A 10497-nucleotide genomic window follows, 5' to 3' on the forward strand; every position below is an offset into this window, starting at 1 on the left:
ATCCCAGCTGAAGGTACCAACACTAACATTTGACACAGGAATTCCTCTCCCTAATAAAGCAGCCATTAAACAAGGTGCTGAACACTTCACCTTGCGTAGAAATGTTTGAATGATTTATAACTAATTAGTCAGTATTATTATCTTTTTAAGTATATGCATTAGAAAAAGAGTTAACACCATGGTTCTTAACCACAGAAATTGGAGGATAATAAAGTTTAACTTTAAATAAAGCTGTTAACAGACAGCTCTAGTGGTTAAGTAGGGTTTTTGAAGGGGAGGGAAAAAATAACAGAAACTCGGAAAGAGAAGCAGAGCAATTCCTATTGCAGCATCCCAGTGGTTAGGGAGCTGGGGCTGCCAGCAGCTCAGAATCCCAGCCATCTGTATACCAGTCCCAAGTTAAAAGAGCTCTTGTGCAATAATGACTTCTTCCTGAAACCAGGCCCCAGTGAAAACTTTCTCAAGCTTCAGAGTTGTTTTCAGTCTAAATCCCAGTAAACCTGGACCTACCTACATGATCTACCAGTTTCTTCAATGGCTTTGTTAGCATCAACTCAGCTCCAAGCTTTACCAGCACTTCTTTGCCTCCACAGATCCTGCCCAGCTCTTTCCCCAATGCTCACAGGCTGCCCCAGCTCTGTCCTCCCTCACCCTCCTCAATGAGGCCTCCACACACCACATGGAGCTCACAGGAGCAGCCCTTTCCCCATCAGGTGAGTTCCTCCCTGCTCTGTGTTTTCTCTTCCATGGCACCTGCATCTTTACAAGGTGACACCCTTCTGGGATGTTACCCCATCACTGGACCCTAAGCACCTTCACCAGAGATGACATTCATTTGCACGACCTGATTGACTCTTAGATAAAAGCAATAGCTCATCACCTTTCTTCCACCAACCTAGAGAAAGAATAAATCCACCTTAGTTACCACCATCATTAGCAGCAACCTTCCAACAGCTGCCTCCGCCTCATCAATCTTTTCATCAAACCATTCTCCTTTGTCAAGTTCTTCCTCCTTCAGCTGGGGTCCCAGAGATAAAAGAAGACCCTTCAGGCCATCTTCTTCAGAACAAACACTTCTTTACATTCAGGACATGATCCATAAACCACACAGGACCCTTATTCTTCTCTTCTAGGTGCTCTTGCTAAAACAGCACCTGAGAATGGGACCAAAGCCAAATTGGAGAAGGAATCCCCAGTGTCCACCAACTGGGAATAGCCTAGAGGGAGCGTAGGGCAGGTGCTGAACCCCAGAAGGACTTACCTTCCTGTTCTTCTGCAGCACCAGTCCCTCAAGAAGAAAAACACTCATTCCACCCCAGAATGGAGTAGCTCTTATATATATAAACCAATGGTGAACTTCTGTAGAAGCTGCTGCAAGACCAGGTTGAGCTCAGAATAAGGGTGCCTGTAGGATTGGCATCTGCTGGAGGCTGAGCAGAGGAGCCACTGATTTGGAATGCAACCCAGGTGAGGTGAGAAGGAGGTAACAAGTTGCTCAACTCCATCAAGCTGAGGTCAGCTCACAGCACATCCAGCTGTGCTGCTCAAAACATACATAGCAATCTTCAAGTAAAATCTGTGTGTATATATATTAAAACTGAGACACCTACAGAGTTTAAGCATTGCCAGAATGAGGGAGCAGCTAATTATAATCTTGACGAGCCAGAGGTTTCTAGGTTGAACTCTTCTTAAATCGCTATATTAAATCTTGTGCTTAATTCTGATTCCTTTTCTAGAAGGCCTCTAAGAAATGGGCAATCTGAAAGAGTCCCATCAATTACTCTGCACCGGATGCAGGACTTGCTAAGAAAAATGAAATGGTTTTAATTCAGTTTAGTTAAGTGGCAATTGCTACATTACATAAATCTGTGATACTCTTTAGGTGTTGCTTTGGGTAGCACTGGCTTGGGACTCCTCTGAATTGAATGAGAATGCATTTTCTATCTTAAAGTGCTGAGTGTGTAGGGAGCAATAGTAACTACTGGCCCCAGAGGTTTGGACCAGCATAGACCCATAGAATCACAGATGGGTTTGGGTTAGAAGGGACCTTAAAGCTCATCCAGTTCCAAGCCCCTGCCACGGGCAGGGACACCTTCCACTAGAGCAGGTTGCTCCAAGCCCCTGTGTCCAACCTGGCCTTGAACACTGCCAGGGATGGGGCAGCCACAGCTTCTCTGGGCACCCTGTGCTAGCGCCTCAGCACCCTCACAGGGAAGAGCTTCTGCCTCAGAGCTCATCTCAGTCTTCTCTCTGTTAAGTTAAAGCCATCAACTCTTGTCCTGCCCCTACAGGCCCTTGTCCGAAGGCCCTCTCCAGGTTTCTTGTAGCCCCTTTAGGCACTGGGAGCTGCTCTAAAGTCTCCCTGGAGCCTTCTCTTCTCCCAGGCTGAATGAGCTCCAGCCCTCTGAAGCATCACTACCAAGTGCAATGCTCTTGAAAAGAACCTTAGCACTGAAAAGATTCTCTGCTACGTAAAGCACTAAATGTGTCCTCAAGCATCCCTGATACCAGAGGATGGTCTCACCAGCCACCAAGACCATCCAGATTTTGCAGCAGGGCTGAGGGCAACTGCTCAGGTCTCCCTCCCTGTAGTGGTGTCTGATGAAGGTGTGTTTGAGGGGACAGGTCAGGCCCCCAGAACCCAACTGAGCAGAACACACACGTGTTCACCACCCAGCAAAGCCTCCAGCTCCCAGCCCCATGCTCATGTACGTGATTGAATCCTGTTGGCGTCAGTGCTTCTAGGCTTTGCCATGGGGGCAGCATCATCACACAGACATTAATGGAGTGGACATGGATGAGTTGGGGGGTGGCACCACCAAACCCCTGTGGGGAGGCCACATCCACCTCTGCAGCCTTGAATGAATACAACCATGTCGTAAAATAGAGCTTTTATTTATTCATACAAATAGTATGAATTATCAGAATTTCATTTCCCTAGAAACATCTTTCTCTGTGTAAAATTAATTTGTGTTGTACATACCACAAAATACTCAATTTACATTTTTTTCAGCTTTTTTTCTGATGGTTTTTTTGTTTTTTCTTTCCATTTTGTTCTTTTTCTTACAAATGGGCTACTCTATAGTTCCATGTTACAGACAACACATCACTAATACCTGTACTGCACGTCTGAATACAGGACTGAATGAAACTCAGCCATAAATTAATGTTACAATGTGGAAAACCAAAAATAAACAGAACTTCTAATCACACCTCCAAGCTTAACTTAAAGTAAAAAGGTATTTTTACAATAGCACTGATTCCAGTATTAGCAACCAGATGTACACCACGGGGAATTCACCTTCATTGTCTTGTTAGGTAAGGCTTTTACATTACAAGTCTAGTGCAGACTTCATTACAAAGGATATTGAGCAAGGGCTAACAACTTGCTTAAGGTTAGGAGAGTTATTATGCACTCCCTGTATTCCTACTCTCCAACAAGATTGCTTCATGGGAGCGTTTTGCAGCAGGGCTTGATTATACAAATGAAACCCACGCGCTGCTGTTCAGCTGAGGAAGGCATTGGGATGTTAAGGTTGTTTCCAAGAAAGCAAGAAGGAAGACGGAGGGGATGCGAGATGCTCCAGCATCCAGAGGCAGGCACGCACACGCACTCCATTGGGAGCCCCATGGGAAGGAAGCCATGCCAGCAAAGGAGATCCTGGAGGCTCCCACCATGCAGAAGGGCTCAGCCAGTGAAACAGCTTGGGGAAGTGGTGGAGCTGTGGCTGGGAGCTTACCCGAAGGGGAGAGGAAGAGCTTCTTTCCACACATTGCATAAGCCAGCTTGTAGGAAGACTGAGGTTATGAGAAGTAAAAATCACCGTTTTCCACCTGGAAGTGTTCTTTATCCCTGTGCAGCCCCTTCCCCTCCATCACCCAAGAGGAACAGGGTTTGTGATAACGCAGACATGCTTCTGTGCTGGCAGCAGGGGACAGAGCTGGGGACCTGGCTGGAGCTAAAACCCAAGCCCCCATACATGCATAGATAGATCCAACCACCACTTGAGGTTTGCAGCTGCGTTATGCAGGATGGGGTTGCGTGTGTGGGCTGTCATCCTGCAGCCCCATGGGTCCCACACTGACACCCATGGTGTCTGGAAGCAGGTCCAAAGCATCTTCGTTACTAGAAATGACTGAGAGCAAAAAGGAGAGGATTTGCCCAACTTTGCTTGTTTGCAGGAGGAAGTGCTTGGAGGCAAACCCCAAGAAGGCATCTGCATCCTGCTCACAGGGGATTTGCCTGGCAGCTCAGTCCTGATATTACCTTTGCTTGGCATCTCTCTGTCCCTGAGGACACCCCAGTGCATGGCACCCCACGTGTGAACCCACACACCTCACCGGCACTGACAGGGGTCCAACTCCCTAAATCCCTTTGGAGATGTGACACCACTGAGCCCTTAGGTTTAAACAAAGCACTGAAAGGCAGCACTTTACCTGCAGATCCCTGGAGTGAACCCAGAGGTAGGTCTGCTCTTTGCTGTATCTGTCTGTGCAGGACCAGATCAAGGCCCAGGGAGAGCAGCCCAGGCTCCGAAGAGCCTTTTCATCATCCAGCAGCCACAGCAGAGAGCTGTAAGAGGCAGACAACAGCAAGGAGGCAGTGAAAGTAAAGAAAACATCTGGAAGATGACACTGAATGCACCCCACCACAGCTGGGCATGGCTCAAAGGTGGTTTGCTGTGGGGGACTGGGGAGAGCTGCAGGGCACCATTTATACAGGCAATGTGTATGAAACCAGGGCACCAACTCAGCTCTCAGATGCTGTGCTCATTGGTACATTTGCTGCTTAGTTTTATTCTCACTGCCTGCTTTATGCAGTACTCCCACAGTAACACCATGAGACATACCCAGCGAGCTCCACACTGGGTGCAGTACATCACTGCAGTGCTGCAGGTGAAGTGTATGGGGTTTTGTTGCCCAAAGTCAACACAGCCCCATGCTTCTGCTCAAAATCCAAGGAGAAAATCACTTCTGCTGCCACCTTGCTCTGAAAATGCTCCAGTCAAGCTTGTAGAACCTGTGACAGCAGGATAAGGCAGTGGACACACATGGTGCTTATTGAAACCTGAGCACACAAAACATGGCTTATGATCTCAGGACAGCCCCACCAACCTGTCCTAAAGTCCCAAACCATTTGGGTCCACTTGAGGGGAAGGATTTCCAGGGTATTGTACCTGGGTTCATGAGCAAGTGCTCAGAGCCTCCTGTCCTGACACCCCTGCCCTCACCCAGGGCATCGGGTACCAGCAACATCCCAAGTACAGCCCAGACCCCCCCCGCTTTTCCAGATCCATCCTTTTTGGCAAAGCAGCACTTCTTCCTGCCTCTAGGCAAGCGCAGCTCCTTGGGAGAGAGCATGGATAGGGTGTTGAACCGGGAATCAGGAAGGCCCAGACTGATGTGCTGCAGTCTCAATAAGCAGGAGCTGCTCCGGTGGCTGCAGTGCTGGAGGCAGCACTGCCTGCACCGTGCCCTGGGACACCCTCCATGTTGGGGACGGTGCCAAGCAGAGACCTGGGTGTTTCCCATGGCTCCGTGGTGCTGATGGTGTCTTTGGTGGGTGGAAGCCATCTCCCAGCAGTGCCCCATGGGCACGGGCATGCCTGGAGCAATACTTCTTGCAGGTCACTGAGGCCAGCACCGAGTGCGTCCCATACACATACACGTATTCTTCCACTTGTCCTGCAGTAACGATTTAAAATGCATAGAGGGATCGTGGGAAAGAGCCTCCTTGACAAAAGGCAAGGAGGAAAAGTGTACTGAGGAGACAGCTGTGCCCATGCAACAGGCTCTGTGGCTTCTCAAGAGCTCCTTACCCTCCCAGCAGAGCCCTGGGCTGTGGAGCAGGAGCTGTATGGCTTGGGATTCCCTGTGCTGCACAGCCACTGGTAAAACACGCTGCTGGTGCTCAGCAGAGGTATGTGGGTTGCATGGAGATGCCCAGCCCCAGAGAACCCCCCCCACCCGGGGCTGTGGGACTAACTGGGAAGCTGTGGGATGAGGGATCACAACGCCGGAGCAGAGACCGGGACACTGGAATAGGGAAAGCATGTGTTTATAAAGGCCAGGTACCCGTAACAAAAATAACCTTGTGCTTTCCCTCCCTGTCCCTCCCTTGTCCCACCCTCACTTTTGTTGGTATTCTTAAATACAAATTTTCTTTAGGAAAAATGGAAGCACCGTCTGTTACAAACCAAACCAAGAAAGAGGAGAAAACGGAAGAGGGGGAAGAGAAAATAAGGAGAGACAAATTAGAATTAAACACCGTGGAATGTTAAACAGGTTACGGGCTACTGTTCTAGCCAGTGCGGTTAGGCAGCTTAGTGAATTAATTGCTTAGGAATTAAAAATAAATTATTATAAAATAGATTTCTGTACATTTTACATACATATATAGCTCTTTATATACGCAAACCGTGCCGGGCAAGTCATTACAGGGGATTTTTCCCACGCCAGGCTCAATCCCAGCCGAAGTCCTGCCCCGTCATCTGGTAGAACTTCATGTTGAAGGGCCGGTAGAAGTCCCGCAGTCTCTGCACCACCTCCTGGTCTATGTCGGGGTGGGTCCTGCCTTTTGTCTTGCCCAGGCAGTGGGGTTTGCTGCTGCCTTCTGCCTTCTTCAGGCACGGGAAGCCCTTGGTTTTGTTGAAGTAGAAGTGTTTGTCGGTGATGATCCTCTTGAGGCCCAGAAAGTCCTGGACCCGTCCCAGCTCCCCCGCGGGGTCGCTGATGAGCCTCTCCCCGCTCACAAAGAGGATCTGCCCGATGGGGAAGTAGAGGAGCCAGTTCTCCAGGTGCTTGGCGTAGATGCCAATCTGGATGGCGCTCCACGAGGTGTCGATCAGGCCCGTAGTCCTGTTTTTGAAGGTCAGGCTCTCAAAGGTGGGGATGTCGGGCTTCTTGGAGAGCGTCTGGGTGTAGTCCGAGATGGCTCTGGTCACGGGGTCCCGCACCACCACGATGAGCTTCGTGCCCTTGGACATGGAGGAGATGCGCGCCGGGGCCTCCTTGGTGACGAAGTAGCTGGGGGTCTTCTCCATGGTGATCTGCCCCTCCAGGGTCCTGGGCATGAGGTCCCTGCCAGCAAAACACACAGACATGGGTCAGAACAGCACGTAACAGCAACAGAAGTATGCATATATCTCTCTATCTGTTCATACATAGATACACAAGACTTCTTCTTGCTCAAATGCCTTCACAGGCCATTTAGCTCATACAGATAAATCCATTTTCCATTGATTTAGGGATTAGGAGGGGATTATTATTAAAGGCCACTGCATTAGAAATCCAGCTGAGTAATCTCCCAGTCATCCATGAGTGGATTAGCTGGGCTACACTCTGCACCTGGACCATGGCTACATGTACTTCACCAGTATTAGACTGGTCAGAATGAGTCCTGAGCTGCACCAGATGGCTTTCCTGGCTCAGGTCAACACCAGAGAGCCCCCAGCCCCAATCACAGCTTGTTTTCCCCATGGGAATGAGAAGAATGGTGTAGCAGAAAAGCAGGAGCTCAGTGAAGCACATTCACTTTGCTTTCTGTCAGCAACCCAAACACAAAACTTCCACCAGTTCAGGCAAGAGGGTGCAATTTGTCCCTGACTTGTCAACAGCAGGACCTCACCCAACCGCAGGGGTCCTCTTGCACCCCGTTTCACCCAGTGCTTTACTATTCCCTATTTCTGCGCAGACTGGTTCCCTCATACGCACTAGAAGAAGCATCAAGAGCTGCTGGTGGCATCTTCAGCACATCCCAATTCATCACCCAGTGAGGACAACTTCTCCCCTCCACTGCCACACAGGCTCCAGGAGATGGATACAGGATATAGGATACATGGAGAACACAACCTCAGCTCACAGGCAGGACATACCTTCATAGAACACGCTTGAAGCCTAAAGCCTTCAGCAATTCCACCTTATTCCCTGGCTATTTCTAATCAACCATGTGGGGAAAACACTAGAGACCTTGTAGTAACGATGGAAGTGGCACGAAGTAGGAAAAGTAATTTTTTCCTATCATTCACTAGGCAAGCCTAAATATTTTAGACCATTTGCCAATTCTTTCCCTTTATAACCCAATGGGACTCATTTGCTCTGGGTTGCAAGACACTTAAAAAGAAAAAGGCAAGGGGGAGCCAGCCACAAAATTAAAGCTATAAAACTTGATTAAGTTTTCAAAGCACAGAGAAATAACCAGGCAGTGTGTGATCTGCAAGCCTCAAACAGCCTTTCCTTCAGACCCACAACATTGCACACAGGGGCTGTTTGTTCCCCGACAGCCATCTCCTCCCTGACCACTGTTATGCTTCTAAAGCAAAGATCACCATGGGCTCTTGCAATTAAAGAGAAGCCACTGGTAATTTGTGCTAAAGGCAATGGTTGCCCCAATTAAGAGTTCTCAGGCCAAATAATAGGAAAACCAGGAATGAGAGGATTGACTGAATCAAAAATCATCATCATATGCCTATGAAAGCTGGTCAGTAGCTCTTTATGCAACTACTATTTAGCTCACACTGTACCCAGTGTTTTACTTCATCAGCTCCTGGCATTAATTTTATGCAATGTGTTTACTAGCAAGGGGCACCCCATGTCTTCACCTCCACACCACAGGTGAGGTGTGTTTGGGGGCTGCCCATAAAGTCTCTTCTCCATAAAACCCAAAGTGGGAGATGGTGCCCACACCAGATCTACATGGGTCACTGGGAGAGGTGGCGATGGACAAGTTGGACTGTGGAGGAAGGGGCTATAGGCTTGTGGAAACCTCCAGCCAAGCCCACGGGTGATGGCAACCCCTAAGGCTGTGATTTCAAGGCCATGCAAATGGAGTTACACATGCAGATAAAAGAATCACCCTGGTCTACCAGACACAAGAGCTCTGGAAGTCAGGAACCAGCATGTGCCAAAACCCAGGAATCAGAATAAAGCTCTGACTAATCCTTTGCCTTTTTGGCCAACTTTGCAAACCCATAATGCTGTCACAGAACAGAGCCAGTCAATAACGCTCACAGAGCAACTCTTAAATCTATCGTGGGCAGATGTGGATTTCAACAGTCTGCTCATTAAGTGGTGTCTCTTTTTATGGCCATATTAAACCTGAGTTCTACATCTTGTGCTGGCCACTGATTGCTTTCCAGCTTGATTTAAGAGGCTGGTTTCAACCCATGAAGTCCTTAATGACCTGGAACCTGTCTAGAGGAAAAGCTGCTTCCCAAGACCTGCTCAGGTCAGGCACACTGCACTGAAGCCCTTTGGCTTCAGGTCAGGTCTATCAGATTGCTTGTGTACAGGGCCCTGCACCTTGAGACCAACTTCTCCTCCAGGACTACTACAGTCAGTATTTATCAGTCTCCTGGGAATGACACAAGCCTTATTTTTCCCTCCTTGCACAAGAGAGGCATTGAGAAGGGCTGGGCCATGAAACAGGAGGAAATTGCAGGAGGTGGAGGTGCCAGGTCAGTTGACCTGGTTGGGAAATACAGGCTCCTGGTTCGTGTTTCAACAAACACAGCACACTGTGTAAGTGGAATAAGCAAGAAGCAATGCCAAGGCATCCACTGGGCTGGTGTCAGTCCCTTTGGAGACCACACAGCTCCTGAACCTACGCTTCATTTGTGGCCGAGGACATCCAACATTTGATAGAGCTGAGCACACTCAGTTCTGTGCAGGTCTAGACCCCCACATTACTGTTATTTTTGGAGAGGACCTAAATCCTTGGCATTTGCAGGACATCTTGCTGGCGACCCATCACAGTAAGAGACAAGGTACACTGACATTACTACTGCCTGCTGCTAGTTGGTCAGCACAGGCTGAGATGACCAGAGACAGAAATGAAGCCTTCAACCCCAGAATGAGAACCAAACACATCAAACCCAGTCCTCAGGCCTTTAGCTCCAGCACTCCCTTCTTTTGTTGTACCCACACAGGTGCTGGGCAAAGCACAAAATTAAGATCCTCAGGATTATCTTAGACAGTGCCTTGGCTTTATAAAAGCTGGACAGAAGCGAGCAAAGCCACATATTGTGGCCCATGGATGTGGTTTGAACCTCTGACACCATCACATCCAGGAAAGCAAAGTTTTATTGCATGTGCCTGTCAGTTGTGAGGAGCTTTCTCATGGTTTCCATAATTTCCCACAGAGGCACCATCCATCATAGTGGCAGCCAGAGACAACAGAGCCTCAGGGACAGGAGGAACTGGTGAGTTGCCTTGTCTGAACTCACATCACGTGGAGGAGTCACTGAGATGTGTTTATTCCCCTTCAGACCACAACTGGAGAAGGGCAGCTTGGCCCCTGTATGGCACCTCAGCTCCAACACAACACGTTGTAGAAGTAGGACCAGATTCCAGCTCTGAACACATCTGCTCCTCGGGCTCCAAGACAACAAGGGCTGTGCTGAATGACAGCCATTATAAAGGGAGGGGAAAGAAGCCGTAATGGTCAGAAGAGTTGCAGCCACAGGATGCAAACCCCTTAGGCAACAGGAGCAGGGTTCA

The 10497-nt window shown here is 48.8% G+C and overlaps 1 protein-coding gene across 1 annotated transcript; it reads right to left on the reverse strand.

The window, feature by feature from the left end:
* Positions 1–6042: 6042 nt before the first annotated feature.
* On the reverse strand, positions 6043–7605 carry LOC104413478 (heparan sulfate glucosamine 3-O-sulfotransferase 3B1-like; the record flags this gene model as incomplete). Its single annotated transcript, XM_010024478.1, has 2 exons — positions 6043–7080; positions 7567–7605. Coding segments are annotated over 2 exons (658 nt in total), but the record flags the coding sequence as incomplete, so codon positions are not given.
* Positions 7606–10497: the final 2892 nt, after the last annotated feature.

The sequence above is a fragment of the Nestor notabilis genome, unplaced genomic scaffold (assembly GCF_000696875.1).
Source record: "Nestor notabilis isolate BGI_N333 unplaced genomic scaffold, ASM69687v1 scaffold13621, whole genome shotgun sequence".
Classification (NCBI taxonomy): Eukaryota; Metazoa; Chordata; class Aves; order Psittaciformes; family Psittacidae; genus Nestor; species Nestor notabilis.